The sequence below is a fragment of the Phyllostomus discolor genome, chromosome 15 (assembly GCF_004126475.2).
Source record: "Phyllostomus discolor isolate MPI-MPIP mPhyDis1 chromosome 15, mPhyDis1.pri.v3, whole genome shotgun sequence".
Lineage (NCBI taxonomy): Eukaryota > Metazoa > Chordata > Mammalia > Chiroptera > Phyllostomidae > Phyllostomus > Phyllostomus discolor.
This window is the reverse complement of record NC_040917.2, coordinates 327,402-343,791: the sequence shown is the minus strand read 5'-3', so window position 1 is coordinate 343,791 and position 16,390 is coordinate 327,402. Positions and strand designations below refer to the sequence as shown.

The following is a 16,390-nucleotide window of genomic DNA, read 5'->3' as shown; positions in this document are numbered from 1 at the left end:
ATGGGCAAAGGACTTGAACACACACTTCTCCAAGGATGACAAAAATATGGGCCAGAGACATTTGAAAAGATGTTCAATATCGCTAGCTATTAGAGAGATGCAGATTAAAACCACAATGAGACACCACCTCACATTGGTCAGAATGGCCATCAAAAAACAAAGCAACAAACACGTGTCGGAGAGGTGGTGAAGAAAAGGGAACCCTAGTGCACTGTTGGTGGGATTGCAGACTGGTACAACCACTGTGGAAAACAATATGGAGTTTCCTAAGAAAACTAAAAATGGATCTTCCTTTTGACCAAGAAATTCCACTGCTGGGATTATACCCTAAGAACTCTGAAACACCAATCCAAAAGAACCTATGCACCCCAATGTTCATAGCAGCACAATTTACAGTAGCCAAATGTTGGAAGCAACCTAAGTGCCCATCAGCAAATGAATGGATTCAAAAACTATGGTAAATTTTCATAATGGAATTCTATGCAGCAGAAAGAAATAAGGAACTTTTACCTTTGTGACAGCATGGACAGAACTGGGAGGCATTGTGCTAAGCGAAATAAGTCAGGCTGTGAAAGACAAATACCATATGATCTCACCTTTAACAGGAACCTAAACAAAACAAAGAAACAAGCAAAATATAGCCAAAGACATTGAAATAGAGAACATGTTGACAGTGACCAGAGGGGAGAGGGGAGGGAATTTCAGGGGAGAATGGGAAGGGTTTACAGGAACAAATATACAGGACACATGGACAAAAACTAGGGGGTGTGGAAATGGAAGGGTGTGGCCAGATGGGTTGGTAGGCTGGGATGGGAGTAAAGGACAGAAAACTGTACTTGAACAACTATTAAAATAAAATTTAAAAAAAAAACAGAAATAACTCAAGTAAGTGAAGAATAACTAACATGTTTGTTAACATCAATACATCAAAGAGACTAACAAAAAAAAAAAAAAAACTCCCACAGAACCTATCTTCAGACAAAGGAAAACAGAAAAACAACTTAACTAAATTTGTGACACTGCAAAAGTATATATAAGAAGAAAATTTATAGCTATAAAGGACTGCTCAACAGGAGAAAATATGAAAAACACATTGTTTAAGAAACCAGGAAAATACTTTATGTAGAAAAAAATATATCAGAGCAAAAATAAATAAAATTATTTTTAATAAAAGTAAGTGTGAATTCTTTGAAAAAATAGTTAAAATTTACAAGCTTCTTTTAACTTGTCAAGCAGGAAATAAACGAATAAATGAAAGTTCATAAAAAGAGGTTTTAACTCATACCACAGATAAGAAACATTAAAGAATCTATGAAAATTTACCTGCAGTTCCTTCTACCCCAACACACACAAGAGAAGTGTCAGGGATTGGTAGGAGTTCCACATGGGATCATAGTTGTGACCTTACCTCAGTCGGTCTGCCCTGGGCTGCTGTAACTGACCTGAGGCTCCACACTCATGTCTGACCACAGATCTTGAAGAAGAGGTTGCAGCCACCATCTACAGTGAGTGAAACAGTTTAGTATAGTCTTTCCAAATGCCAAAGTCTAAGACAGTCTGGAGACGATGGGAAAACATCCTGCTCTCTCAACTCTCTTAGTCAAGTAAGCTAGATAGGGGCCTGTCTCAGAAATGTGGGTGCCTGGTTACCAGAGTTTTAACATCTGTATTGTTCTGTCACCAAAGAAGTGAATTGACTTCTTCAATGTTCTATTCCATGGGGCTTTTCCTTTCATCAGACTTACCTGTAAACCTCTCAAGGACTTTTAACTGTTCACCTACAACACCTCCATGAATATATAAAGATTTCCAACACAGCCCTCCCCATGACTTCTCAGTAATGAAACCAGGGTCCCAGCTGAGTTAGATCTGTGATTTCTGATTCATTTGGTTTCCTACATAATCCATGTGTCTTCCTGGCCTTCCTCACTAACCATAGCTGCACAGTGGAGATGATGCAAGAAACTAATTCCTAGAGACATTGTCCGGTGCATAGAACATATAACCTACACCATCTGTGGGCCATTGTTACATGAGTTTGATGCAAAAACTGAGAAATGGCAACATTATAAGAAGGGGTGAGGTCTGGGATTCAGTAATGTGATCCTGAGAGAATCATACTGCCCTGGGCCAAAATTTTAAGTCTTCTCCTTAAAGAGTTTGAAATTAAGACATTAAATAAAGACATTATTTATTTCATATAAACTCCAAAGTCATCTGTTATACTTAACAGCAGACCTTGTGCCTCACTGTGGTCCTACATGGTGGGTGGCCTTGTCAATTGCTCCCAGTGGGCCCTGCCTCTTGATGTGCACATTCTTGTGTTGCCTCTAAGTGGTCAGCAACCAGATCTTCCACCAAAATATACAGCCAAGGTGATGTGAAGTCACACACAAGATATATTTAAAGATAATGCCATTTTTATTTACTCTTTGAGTTTTCCTCATTTTATTTTCATTTCATGTTCTTATTTTATCTTTCTTTGTGTCTCTATTTGTCTCTTTCTCCTTTATATCTCTTTTATATCTACAATGGAAGTTGTGGGTCTACAAGCATTTTGGGGGGAGTAGAGGACAGAATGCTAATGAATATCCTTTGATTCAGAAGAGGGCCATCAAGACACAAGAATACTTGGACCTAGAATATCAATAGTTACTATACTTGAAAAGCCCTAGTGCAGATGCACACTATGTGCTTGCTGTTCTTTAGTCTTCAATAATATTTGTAAGTGGTGTAGATTTGAAGGCACTGTATGCTGTGGATGTGGCTCTGTGATGGATCAAACTGTATCCTCTATGAGGAATTTCATAAATTTCTGAGTTGCTACATTTTCTCATTTTGAATTTAGTAAATATGGCATGAAAGCTGTGAGACTGAGGAGGATAGAGAAATTAGTAACAGAGCCCATGTACGGTGAGTGGAGGCAGTCTGGCTTTCTCACCCAGGTGTCTGGGTAATTAAGGGAAGCAGTGTTCCCATAGCCTTGGAGGGACCTGATAACTAGTGTTCTCAAAGCCTTGAGATTGAGTCTTATATACTGTCCCCATAATATGAAGTGGTCACACATGTGCAGAATTATGTTATGTAATGTCCTGGCAGTTTTCTGGCTTTGATCCCTTCTCATATTTAAACAAGTAGGGGCTTCCCACTAGTTAGACATGCAGCCTGCAACATGCATGGCTCGCTCAGCCTTGAATAAAGGCATATCAAGCATCTCCAAGGCTCTGCACATTTTCTTCCATCTCCCTCAGTCAAGAGTGGATCCCCCCAGGCTTGATCAGTTGCAACACAGCCCAGGGGCCACTAAACAGAGAGACCGTGGCTTAAGGTGGAAACCTGGAAAGAGCTGAGGCCATTAATAAGACCTAGTCTTAGAAAATGGTAAGAATCTCCAAAGTGTTTCTCTGTGGCATCTTCTCTAAAGGTCTCACAGTGAGTCAGGCCATGCTTTATCACCAAGAATAGGTGTGTTACATCACTGGTGTATTTTAATACTTGTGGTCTCAGGTATTGCTGCTTTGAAAAAATGAGGTGTATGAGATTATAAGAATGGGGGCAGATTTAGGATAAGGCAGGTGGGGTTGGCATCAGTTAGAAGGCAGGGAGCCCTAAGGGAGGCTGGCATCAGTTTGATTGCAGTAATGTGAGTGGGGATGGTGTCACCTGTAAGGTAAACAGATGTGGGGAAATCTGCAATCAGTTTAAAGACAAGAGGTGGGCCAGGCTGGTGTCAGCTGGAATTCTGGGAAAGTTGTGTAGGGTTGGCTTTAGTTTAGGTGTATTTTTGTATATTGTTTAAGAGAGTGTTTAGGTCTATTTTTAGCATGTATCTGTTCTGTTTTCTCAAGACCACTTGTACAAGACAGTCATTACTGCAGTGTATATTTTCACATCCTTTATTATATATCACTTATCCATAAAAGCGATGCATTTTTTCAGGGTTCTCTATTTATTTCCATTAATCTTCATAGATTTATTTTTGAGAAATAACATACTGTTGTGATTATTATTACTTTGTAATGTGGTTTGAGATCTAGGATTGTGACACCTCCAACTCTATTCTCCTTTGTCAAGATTGTTTTGGCAATTTTGAGTTTTTTTGGTTCCATATGAATTTTAGAATTATTATTTCTGGTTCTGAGTACAATAAAATTAGTATTTTGATACAAAGTGTATTAAACCTTTAAATTGCTTCAGAAAGTTTGGTCATTTTTAACAGTTTAACCTTTCGTATTAACATGGATATTTTAGTGTATCTTGTCTATATTGTATAGTTTAGATATCTTGTTCAAATTTGTATTCATTATAGTGTAATTTTGACCTGCAGGACTTTCACATATTTAATTATGCTAATTTCACAACATTTAATTCTTGTTTATGCAGCCATAAATGGGATTATTTTCTCTATTTCTTCCTCAGGTTTTATTTAGATTGTAGTTATTTATTTTTAGAGAGAGGGGGAGGGAGGAAGAGAGGGAAAGAAGCATCAATGTGTAAGAGAAACATCAATTAATTGCCTCTCACACATCCTCAACCTAGGACCTGGCCTGCAACCTGGGAAAGTGCCCTGACTTTGAAGTGAATCAGTCACCTTTCAGTTTGTGGAATGATGCCCAACCCACTGAGTTGCACCAGTCAGGGTTCTTCTTTGGATTTTTTGTTATTTGTGTATACAAATGTGAAAAATTTGGGCATATTATGGTTCTATTTTGATACTTGAGTAGATTTCTTTATTAATTCTCTTGATTTTTTTGTATGATTCTCTTGGGTTTCTCTATGTATTGTGATATCACCTGCAAAGAGTGTCAGTTTTATTTTGTTACTTATTGAATAAATGCATTGATTTCTTTTTATTTTTAGTAGGCTGTAACTAGAAATTCTGGGACTAGATTGAATTAGAGTGGAGAGAATGGACATTTTTTTTTCTTTTTTCTGCTCTCAGAAAGACAGCTTTCTTTTTTCCATAATTGAATATGATAATAGTTATAGGTTTATCCTATATTGCCTTTGTCATGTTGAGGAATTTTCATTGTATATTTTTCAGAGTTTTTTTTTTAAATCATAAATTAATATTGAATTTTGCCAAATGGTTTTCCTGCATCTTTTGATAATCATGTGACTATAGTTCTTGATTTTCTTGATTTGATAAGTCATCTTAATGGTTTAAGAGAAGTTGAGCTCAATATGTATTTTTGGTATAATTCCTACTTGATTATAATGTAAAATTCTTTGAACATACTGATAAATTCAGTTTTCTATTAGTCTGTTAAGACTTGTAACACCTGTGTTTGTTAGGCATATTAGCTGGTAAATCGTTTCCTTTGTTGTGTCTGTGGTTTTCTTATCAGATTAAAGTTGGCTTCACAGTATGAATTTGGAAGTCTTATTCTATAGTTTTTAAAATAGTTTGAAGAGAAAAGGTACAAATTATTATTTAAATTTTTGGTAGACTTCATCTGCAAGTCATCAGGCCCTGGGATTTTGTCTTTTTGGGAGTTTTGAGTACTGCTTCAATTACATTGCTAGGAATTGGTCTATAGAGATTCTCTGTTTCTTTGTACTTGAGCCTTGAGGAGCTCTATTTTTTTTTTGTTTGTTTTTAAGGAAACTGCATTTACCTAAATTGTCAAATGTGTTCATATGTAATTGTCATACTATTTTTTCTCTTATAATGTGATTTTATTTTATTTTTTATTGATCAAGTACGGTTGTCTGCATTCCCCCCCTAACTCCCCCATCCAACTCAGACATCCCCACCTCCTTCCCACAATTCCACCCCACCTTGCTTTTGTCCAAATGTCCTTTATACTTGTTCCTGTAAACCCTTCCCCCTTTTCCCACATTATCCTCTCCTGCCTCCCCTCTGATTACTGTCAGTTTGTTCTTGATTTCAATGTCTCTGGTTATATTTTGCTTGTTTGTTTGTTTTGTTGAGTAGGTTCCACTTACAGGTGAAATTATATGATATTTGCCTTTCACTGCCTGGCTTATTTCACTTAGCATAATGCTTTCCAGTTCCACCCATGCTGTTGCAAAGGGTAGGAGCTCCTTCTTCCTTTCTGCTTCATAGTATTCCATCATGTAAATGTACCATATTTTTTAATCCATTTGTTTACTAATGGGCACTAAGGTTGCTTCCAGCACTTGGCTATTGTAAATTGTGCTGCTATGAACATTGGGGTGCATAGGTTCTTTTGAATTGGTGTTTGAGATTCTCAGGGTACAGTCCCAGCAATAGAATTTCAGGGCCAAAGGCAGTTCCATTTTTAGATTCCTGAGAAAATTAAACACTATTTTCCACAGTGGCTGCACCAGTCTGCAATCCCACCAACAGTGTACTATGGCCCCCTTTTCTCAACAACCTCACCAACACTTCTTTGTTCACTTGGTTATGATGGCCATTCTGACCCATGTGAAGTGGTATCTCATTGTGGTTTTAATTTGCATCTCTCTGATGACTAGTGATGCTGAGCATCTTTTCATATGCACCTGGGCCCTCTCTATGTCTCCCTTGGAGAAGTGTCTGTTCAGGTCTTTTGCCCATTTTTTAATTGGGTTTTTGCCTTCTTGGAGTGGACTCATGTGAGTACTTTATATATTTTGGAGATCAAACCCTTGTCTGAGGTACCACTCGCAAATATGGTTTTCCATATGGTTGGTACTCTTCATTTTAATGTTGTTTTCTTTAAACATGCAGAAACTTTTTATTTTGATGAGATACCTTAGTTTATTCTTTATGTCCCTTGCTCTGGATGACATATCAATGAAAATATTGCTGCATGGAGTATCTGAGATTTCCCTGTCTATATTTTATTCTAGGACTTTCATGGTGTCACGGCTTATATTTAAATCTTTTATCCACCTTGAAGTCATTTTTTTGTATGGTGTAAGTTGGTGATCAAGTGTTATCTTTTGCATATGGCTGTTCAGATCTTCCAACACAATTTGTTGAAGAGGTTATTTTTACTCCATTTTATGTCGTTGCCCTCATTGTTGAATATTAATTGAATGTAGAGACTTGGGTTTATTTCTGAGCTCTCTGTTCTGTTTCATTGGTCTATCTGTTTTTATGCCAATACCAGGCTCTTTTGATTACAGTGGCCTTTGTAATACAGTTTTGTATCAGGCATTGTGATCCTTCCTACCTTGTTCTTCTTTCTCAAAATTGCAGCAGCTATTCAGGGTCATTTTGGTTCCATATAAATTTTAGAAGTGTTTGTTTTATGCCTACAAAATATGCCATTGATATTTTAATAGGTATTGCAATGAATCTGTAAATTGCTTTGAGTAGTACGGACATTTTGATGATGTTAATTCTTCCAATCCATGAACACAGTATATATTTCCATTTGTTTGTGTCTTCCTTGATTTCTTTCTCAGTGTTGTGTAGTTTTCTGAGTATAGGTCTTTTACCTCTTTAGTTAGATTTTATGCCTAGGTATTTTTGTTGTTGCTGTTGCTATATTGAATGGGATTTTTTTTTTCTTGATTTCTACTTCTGATGTTTCATCATTGGTATACAAAATGCATTTGATTTCTGGATATTGACTTTGTATCTCGCTATTTTGCCAACTTCATTTATTAGGTTGAGCAGTATTTTGTCAGAGTCTATAGGATTTTCTATGTACACTATCATGCCATCTGCAAACAATGACAGTTTTGTTTCCTCCTTTCCAGTTTGGATGCCTTTATTTCCTTTTCTTGTTTGATCACTGTGGTTAAAACTTCCAATACTATGTTGAATAGAAGTGGTGAAAGTGAACATCTCATCTTGTTCCTGATCTTAGTGTGAAAGTTTTTAGGTTTTGCCCATTGAGCATGATGTTGGCTGTAGGTCTCTCATATATGGCCTTTATTATGTTGAGGAATGCTCCCTCTATTCCCACTTTGCTGAGTGTTTTTATCATAAACAGGTGCTGTACCTGATCAAATGCTTTCTTGCATCTATTGATATAATCATGTGATTCTTTGTCTTTGCTTTTGTTTATGTGATGTATTGCATTTATTGATTTGTGAATATTGTACCATCCTTGCATCCCTGGGATGAATCCCATTTGGTCATGGTGTACAATCTTTTTAATGTATTGTTGAATGTGGTTTGCCAATATTTTGTTGAGGATTTTAGCATCTATGTTCATCAGCAATATTGGCCTGAAGCTTTCTTTCTTTGTTATGTCTTTATCTTGATGCTGGCTTCATAAAAAAAGTTTGGGAGTTTTCCATCATTTTGGATTTTTGGGAATAGTCTGTGAAGGAAAGGGGTTAGCTCTTCCTCAAGTGCTTTGTAGAATTTTCCTGTGAAACTATCTGGTCCAGAGCTTTTGTGTGTTGGGATTTTTTTGATTACTGCTTCAATTTCTTCTGTCGTTATTAGTCTGCTCAGGCTTTCTGCTTCTTCTTCATTGAGTTTTAGAAGATTATATTTTTCTAGAAATTTGTCTATTTCACCTAGGTTTTTAAATTTCTTGGCATACAGTTCTTTGTAGTAATTTATCACAATCCTTTGTATTTCTGTGTTAGTTGTAATCTCTCCTCTTTCATTTCTGATTGTGGTTTTTTTGGGTCCTCTCTCTTTTTTTCTTGATGAGCCTGCTTAAAGCCTTGTCGACTTTGTTTATCTTTTCAAAGAACCAGCTCCTGGATTCATTGATCCTTAGAATTATGCCTTTGGTCTCTATGTCATTTAATTCTGCTCTGATCTTGGTTATTTCCTCCTTCTACTTGCTCTGGGCTGTCCTTGTTGTTGTTCCTCAAGTTCTTGTAGACATACAGTTAGGTTGTTTGTTTGAAATGTTTCTGTCTCTTTTAGGTATACCTGTATCGCTATGAACTTCCTTTTCAGGACTGCCTTGGCTGTGTCTCATAAGTGTTGGGTTGTTGTAAGTTCATTTTCGTTTGTTTCCAGAAATTTTTTTTTATTTCTTCATTGATCTCATTCTTAACCCATTCACTGTTCAATAGCATGCTATTCAATTTGCATGAGTTTGAGTGTTTTTAAATTTTTTCTTTGATGTTGGTTTGTAGTTTCAGTCCCTTGTGGTCAGAGAAAATAGTTGATATGATTTCAATTTTTTTGAATTTATCAAGGCTTTTTTTGTGTCCTATCATGTGGTCTGTCTTTGAAAGTGTTTCATGTGCATTTGAAAACAATGTGTATTTTGCTTCTTTGAGATGATATATTATATAAATATATATAATATTTGTTTGTTTGTTTGTTTGTTTGTTTGTTTGTTTGTTTGTTTATATTCAGTGAAGTCCATTTGATCCAGGGCATCGTTCAATGTCACAATATCTTTGTTTATATTTTGTTTGGAAGATCTGTCCATCATTGACAGTGGGTTGTTAAAATCCCCTACTTTAGTTGTGTGTTTTTTTTTTTTCTTTTCAATATCTTTCTTGAAGTCCTCTGAGACTTTCTTACATATTTGGGTGCTCCTATGTTGGGTATATATATATATATTTACAGTGTTTATGTCTTCTTGATGAATTCTTCCCTTGAGTATTATGAAGTGGCCTCCTGGATCTCTTTTTATGGCCCTTGTTTTGAAGTTTATTTTGTATGAAATGAGTATTGCTACCCTGGCTATTTTTTCTGTGAATTTGTTTGGAATATTTGTTTCCAGCCCTTCACTTTCAGTCTGTGTATGTCTTTTGTTCTGAGGTGGGTCTCTTGTAGGCAGCATGTGTGTGGGTCATGATTTCTTATTCATTCCACTATTGTCTATCAATTGGAACCTTTAATCCATTTACATTTAAGGTTATTATTGATAGGTACTTATTCATTACCATTTTTTCGTACCTGTGTCCCTCTCTCTCTTTTTTTTTTCCTTTTCTTCAAGCAGTCCCTTTAGCATCTCTTGTAGAGCTCGTTTGGAGGAGGTATATTCTTTGAGGCTTCTGTTGTCTGGGAAGTTCCTTATTTGGCCTTCCATTTTAATCAAGAGCCTTGCTGGATAGAGTATTCTTGGTTGCAGGCTCTTGGTTTTCATTACTTGGAATATTTCTTTCCACTCTCTTCTGGCTTGGAGTGTTTCCATTGTGAAGTCAGCTGCTAACCTTATTGGGGCTCCTTTGTATGTTACTTCCTGTTTCTCCCTTGGTGCCTTTAAGATTCTCTCCTTGTCTTGGAATTTTGCCATTTTAATGTTGATGTGTCTTGAAGTGGGCCTCTTTGGGTTCCTCTTGATTGGGACTCTCTGTGTTTCCTGTATTTATGTGATCTTTTCTCTCAGCAAATTAGGGAAGTTTTCCATCATCATTTGTTCAAATGGGTTTTCTAGCCCTTGCTTTTCTTCCCCTTCTGGTATCCCCATTATATGGATATTATTAGGTTTTGTGTTGTCTTGCAGTTCCCTTAACCCCTCTGCATTACTTCTGAGTCTCTTTCTCTCTCTCTCTCTCTCTCTCTCTCTTTTTGTCTTTCTGTTTTTTTTTTCCCACCTGTCATCCAGCTCACTTATTTGATCCTCTGCTTCACCCAGTCAGCTTGTAATTCCTTCTAGTGTTTTGTTTTGTTTTTTTTTAGATTTTATTGTTCATTTTTTCCTGGTTTTTGTTTATGGTTTCTATTTCCTTTTTCATACTGTTGTAGTTCTCACTCAGGTCCTTGTAGTTGTCTTTGAGTTCCTTGAGCATCTTTATCACCATTATTTTGAATTCTATATGTGTTGGTTTTCTTGCCTCCCTTTCATTTAGCGGTTTCAGTGGGGAGTCTTCAATTCCTTGTGATTGCATATATATTTTTCTCCCCATTTTAGGTGACTCTTTGTGTTTGTTTCCGTGATTCTTGGTGTTTCACTTTGCTAGCTATCTTTGTAGGGTTAATTTCTATGGTAGGAATTCTATGAGGTTCAGTGGTATGGTCTATTTGATCTCCTTGTCAGGATGCTCTAGGTTTGCCTTTCTTCTGTTTGCGTGGTCTCTTTTAATGTACTTGGGTTTCTACCTTTCGGTGGTTCCTTTGTTGGTGTGTCCTCTCCTCTGGCAGGTATACTGATGTTCACATCTCCCATCTATTCTTGTATGTGATCAGTGGTAGGGGGTAAGCAAAATGGATTAAGACAGTCGGAGAGTATTTTATGGGATTTAAAGTATCAGCAAGTAGGAAAGAGATAGGAGATTCTTTGGATAAATATAGTGTTTACTGTGATATTTTACTCTACTAGCCATTTTTTATGAAAGGTGAAAGAGATAAGACTCTTGTTATATGGGAGGAGGATTGTGAGCTGAATCCAGAAAACAGAGCTCTTGTGAAAGGTTAGATGATGAGATATAGTGAGAGTAAAGGATAGAAAGTAGGTGTAGTGTGAGGGAGAATAGAGTTAACCACAACAATAATAATGCTCAGGATTGAAGTGAAGTGGGCTAAGATCAGGGAAGGTTGCTGTATAGTGTGTACAATTGTATGGGACAACAATTATTTATAACAGAACTGGAACAACAATAATATGACAAGAAATATATGATTTGGAAAACCAGAATAGAAAATACCTGATCAAGAGTAGTGTGTTACTGGAACACAAGTGAAGTGAAGAAGGAAAATTAAAATACAATACAGAGAGAATAAGGAAAACCAGTCAAACAATGCAATTAAACAGATAAATAAAACAAGGAAAACTAAACATATGGAAGAGAAATAAAAAATACTAATAAAACAAAAGTGGTAAAAATAGTGAAATAATAATAAATAATAAACAATTAAATGCCAGCTCTGTGGGATAGCAAAGTAATGTTTGTCTCTGTTTCTCAGTTTTGGGGGTTCGCCTTGTCCTCCCCCTTTGGATCTGTCTCTGGACCTTTGGTAACTCCATGTCTTATTGTCTCACTTAGGGGAAGCTAAAAAGAAAAAAAAGATAGAGGAAAGAAAAAATCCGCCTGTTTACTTTAAACCCATTCAGTGAGTTCTGCTGGACTTCTTGGATGCTATAGGAACAGGGTCCTGGGGTTTACCTTCCTATGGTTTTGAGAGGATGGGTATCAGGTCTGGGCCACAACATTCACAGTTGCTCTGCCTCAACCCAGGTCCTCTGTGAGCTTCCAGGCTCAAATAAGCTACTCAGTTTGTGGGTGTGCAGCACGATTCAAGTTTAGGCATGTTGTTCCACTCAGCCACTCAGTCTCTGGTGCAGGCTGCTCAAATCACCCTTGGGGCGAGCCAGCCTCTGCTCAAGAGTTCCTTACAAAGCAGCTGCCCACCCTTCTTAACAAATGCAGAGCTTTAACACAGCCCGGAGACTGTCCGAGTCAGGATCTGACATGGCCAATACCTCCTTTCTCCAGGTGTTGCCCAGCACCCCAGTTTCCCTGGTGTCAGCACCTACAGCCCCAGTGGATATATACTGCCTCTGTGTGTCTTCCATTTTGTCTCTATTCCCCCCAACAATATCCAGCATCCAGGTCCCTCCTGGTGCCAGGCTGTCTTCTCTGCTCTGGTAGGGGAGAGAGCTGGTCATCTAACTCTCCTCCCTATATCCTATGGCAGGCACCTGACCAGGTACCACAATGGCCAAGGTCCCTGCACAGATCCCAGGGACCTGACCATCCAAGTACAATCTCCTCACCATCTGTTTTTTAATGTCTTCTAAAATTTTTGGCCTCCAAACCTCATATAAGTTGTGATTCCATTGGCTGTTCACTTTGTTCCTCAGAAGGTCAGCTAGATGTTCCAGCTGGGCACAGGGAGAACTGGCCTCCATTCCCACCTACCTTGCTGCCATCTTTCCCTGATCTCAAAATTTTCACTTTAGACAGACAAGACCTCTTGAAGACATCCCAAATATAAGTGACTATGGCTTTCAAACTTAAGAAATAGTATAAACACAGAAATCCACTAACCAAAACACCACAATCTTCCTCCAAATCCCACACATGAGAACTGGGCTTTTACTTAGTCACTGAGCTGTGCCTGCCACTATGTAGCTCCTATTGATTTCTATGGAATCCCAGGTGGTACAAATAACACAAGTGATGGTGCCGGCGGCTCATAATTCTGCACTCGAGGCACTTTACCCAGTTTGGAGTATATCAGCTCCTTAGAGACCCATTTCCTTTCTCCAGCAAAGCTTTTAAAATCAGCTAATGACTGGAGAGGCAGACAGACAGACATGTCTGTCCCTAACATACACCCCTGGTCCTTGCATTTGTGGTAGTCTTTAGCTTTTAAATTACACAGGACATGCCTGTATTGCATGGAGGAAATATGTAACTTTAAATGTTAATGTGAAATAAATTTTTATTTCACATTATATTGTAAAATACCATTTTTAAAATATTTTATTTCATATTTTGGAAAGGGGAAAGGGATGGAGAAAAAGACAGAGAAAAACATCAGTCAGCTGCCTTTTGCACGCCTCCACCAGGAACCTGGCTCCAACCCAGGCATGTGCCATGCCTGGTAATCATACCAGAATTGGTGACCTTTTGGTTTATATGCTATTGTGAGCAACAGAAGCCAGGACCGAAGCACTATTTTATTGGGAACTCTCTAGATATCAAGGGAGACTGGCTCTCCAGCCCCACAGGCCTGTTGTGAGGATGGTGTCTGGCACTCCCATGGCTCAGCCTGCATTCACCATTCACTGAACTTCTCTGAGAGGCACAGGTGAGGTGGGGGGCACGACCATGCCTGGGCTTCCTTGGAGGGCCAGAGGCACTGATGGCTACACTGCCTCCTTTCAAACTGAATGCCACTGAAGAATCACAGCCTTGGCACAAGGACGTGTGCTCTCCAGGGTGGCACTGGTGTCACTAGGCACAGTCAACCACGCTCTCACCCCACCACTCACAGTCACACCCGTGGGGAGCAGGCCGGGTTGGTTGGGGGAAGCCCTGTCACCCTGAAACTGGTTTGTTAGAGAAGAAGTGACTCCCCACAGACTGAGGGTGCACTCAGTCCTCAGGAGCATGACTACAGGGACCTGTGACCAGTGGTTCCTAATCCTGGGATGAGCGACCACAAGGCCAGACCATCTGCTGAAGAGGTCTCCCCACCAGGCTAGATTCTCAGGCCCAGGGAGGGCTCTGAAAAGCATACAAAGCTGTAGAGACACCATCATGCAGTTTTCAAGCTTCATTTCAGAGAGCTAGTGGGAAAACGCCCATGCTTCTTGTACCCCCATGATGTATGGCAGGACCCCTGTGCACATGGAGTAATGTGTGTGTTGGTTCCACAGCTGATTGTGGAGATTTTCTACAGATGTTTCCTCTGTGTTCCCTATAGTTGCACAGGGGTCAGAAAGCTGCTTAGTTTTTATGTCCCCTCCTTCACTACAGTCATCTTGATTGTTCGTATGTCTGTGGCCACTCTGAAGAAGAGGGCAGCTAGGAAGGCATTCATTCACCCAAGGACAACCCTCAAGTGCACCTCAAAAAGATCACTTTGCCTCACTGACCACATTCTTGGCAGAGGTCTTCTGTTGACACTCCCTCTGACACCTTCCTGGATGCACCGGGGAGGGTCCCAGCCTACACAGTAATGGCAGTTCCCTGTATTGTCACAAATTCCTGGAGGTTGCATTTGGAAGGGTGAGAGTCATAGTCTATGACAGCCAGAGAACCATGGCATGTGCTGTTGACACAGAACTTTCTGTTACCACAGGGGCTGCAGTTTCTAGTTGCTGCTTCCTGCAGTGCAGGTGTCACCTTTGTGACCAGTCACCTGGCTCTCAACATCTCCATGCACACAGTTGGGGGGGCATAGTCCCAGCCTGATCAGTCACCAAAGGGTGACATGAGGGATCGACCTCCCACCCACATCCAGAGCCTTTTTTCCCAGCTCAGCTGGAAGCTCCCAGGTGGGGCTGTAGGGCTGCCATGAGGGCCTCCAGGTCATGCATCTGCAGTTGCACCCAAGGGTTCCACTGGGGATGGTTTAGGTTTGAGGACCTGCCTGCAGGCAGAGGCCCCACAGCTGTTCCCATGGGGGCTCCATTGGGGGTGCACCAGGGCCTGAAGGGGCCTGGGCCTCCCATGGGTGCAGCTGGGGACACTGCACTGTCCTATTCCATGAGACACCCTCAGCCCACATACTGGAGCACCCCAGAAGACTCCTACACCATGGTCCTCAGCAGTGGCCCAGCTTTGCCCAGGGCCACCAGTGGACAGTGTGTCCCACACCAGTTGCTGACCCACAGTGGCTCTTTCATGTGCTGGGAAGTGGTGACATGTCCAGCTCCAGCTGTGGATTCAGCTACCTGGGGGGACAGCACACATGCACTCAAGCACAGAGGATAGGACCTCAGGTCCCAGGACATATTGGCTGAGGAGGTGGCTACCTGGGGCTGCACCACAAAGAGCCAGAAGAGACCTGGCACCATACCATGCATGGAGAAAATGTCACCAAGTAGAAATTCTCCCCTAAGACATCTGGTGTGCAAGGTCATCTTCTGTGAGCCATCCATCTCTGCTGAGTGACACCTGGGGTCTTTCTAGAAGGAAGACCTTCCATCCACCCATCTGGGCCCCTGGGTGTTGAGAGGATCCCGCCCTGACCCCTGAGAGATACTCCCTCGCCTCCCTGTGCTCAGCTGCATGGCACCCTCATCTACAAGCAAAACATGCACCCAGGCCTGTTTCCTTTCCACTTGGGGTCCCCTGGGGCTGAGGACCCTCACCTGTGCCCTTTTAGCCCTCAGGCTCTTCCAGTGGTCTTGGACTGGGGACTGAGGATCATTTGTCTGACTCACAAGCACCTGCCATGTGACCCAGGAACAGGAGGACAGCTGCCACTGTCCTTGTGCCTGGAGGGGTACTGGTGGGTAACTGGCCCTTAGTGTTGGCTGAGGTAATTAATTAATTAAATCAGATCAAGTAATATGGGCACACAGACTCAGGGATTGATGTAAGATCCGCAATGCCCACACTCAAGGTCTGCCGGTGAGTAGCCTTTTCTTGCCCCTGCCTTGGATCCAACTTGCCCAAGGACATGCTTTGGCAGAACCTGGCTGCAGAACTGGGGCTATGCTTCAGCAAGCTGTGTGCACACAGGGCCTCATATCAGTGAGTGATGTTCAAGCAAATGCCAGGTGTGGCTTCCTATTTAAACGTGGTCCCAGATGGTGTCTGCAGAACCTGCTCAGTCTGGCTGACCCAGGGAAATGCCTGTCCCCTTCCTCCTCTTCCTTCCTGTGCTGGGTCTCCCATGGGGTCTGGGAGTGACTGGGAGACCTGACGGTGCACAGCAGTGTTCACAGAGACATGGACTCATTTACCTTGCTGTTTTCTTTTCTCCTCTGGTGTCCTGTCCCAGGTGCAGCTGCAGGAGTCAGGCTACAAGGAGGTGCAGCCCTGTCAGACCCATACCCTCCCTTGTACCATCTTGGGGACAATGTCTCCAGCAATAGTGCTGCTTGGGACTGGCTCAGACAGCACCCGAGGAGAGGGCTCCCCTGGC

General features: G+C 40.7%; 1 gene segment (V, D, J or C); it reads left to right on the top strand.

Annotated features, from left to right (window-relative positions):
* LOC114489669 overlaps positions 1-16,390 on the top strand; it is a 384,977-nt gene that overhangs the window by 310,963 nt on the left and 57,624 nt on the right. The window contains 1 exon segment of the C gene segment in view: positions 12,323-12,333. Within this exon segment, the coding sequence occupies positions 12,323-12,333 (11 nt within the window).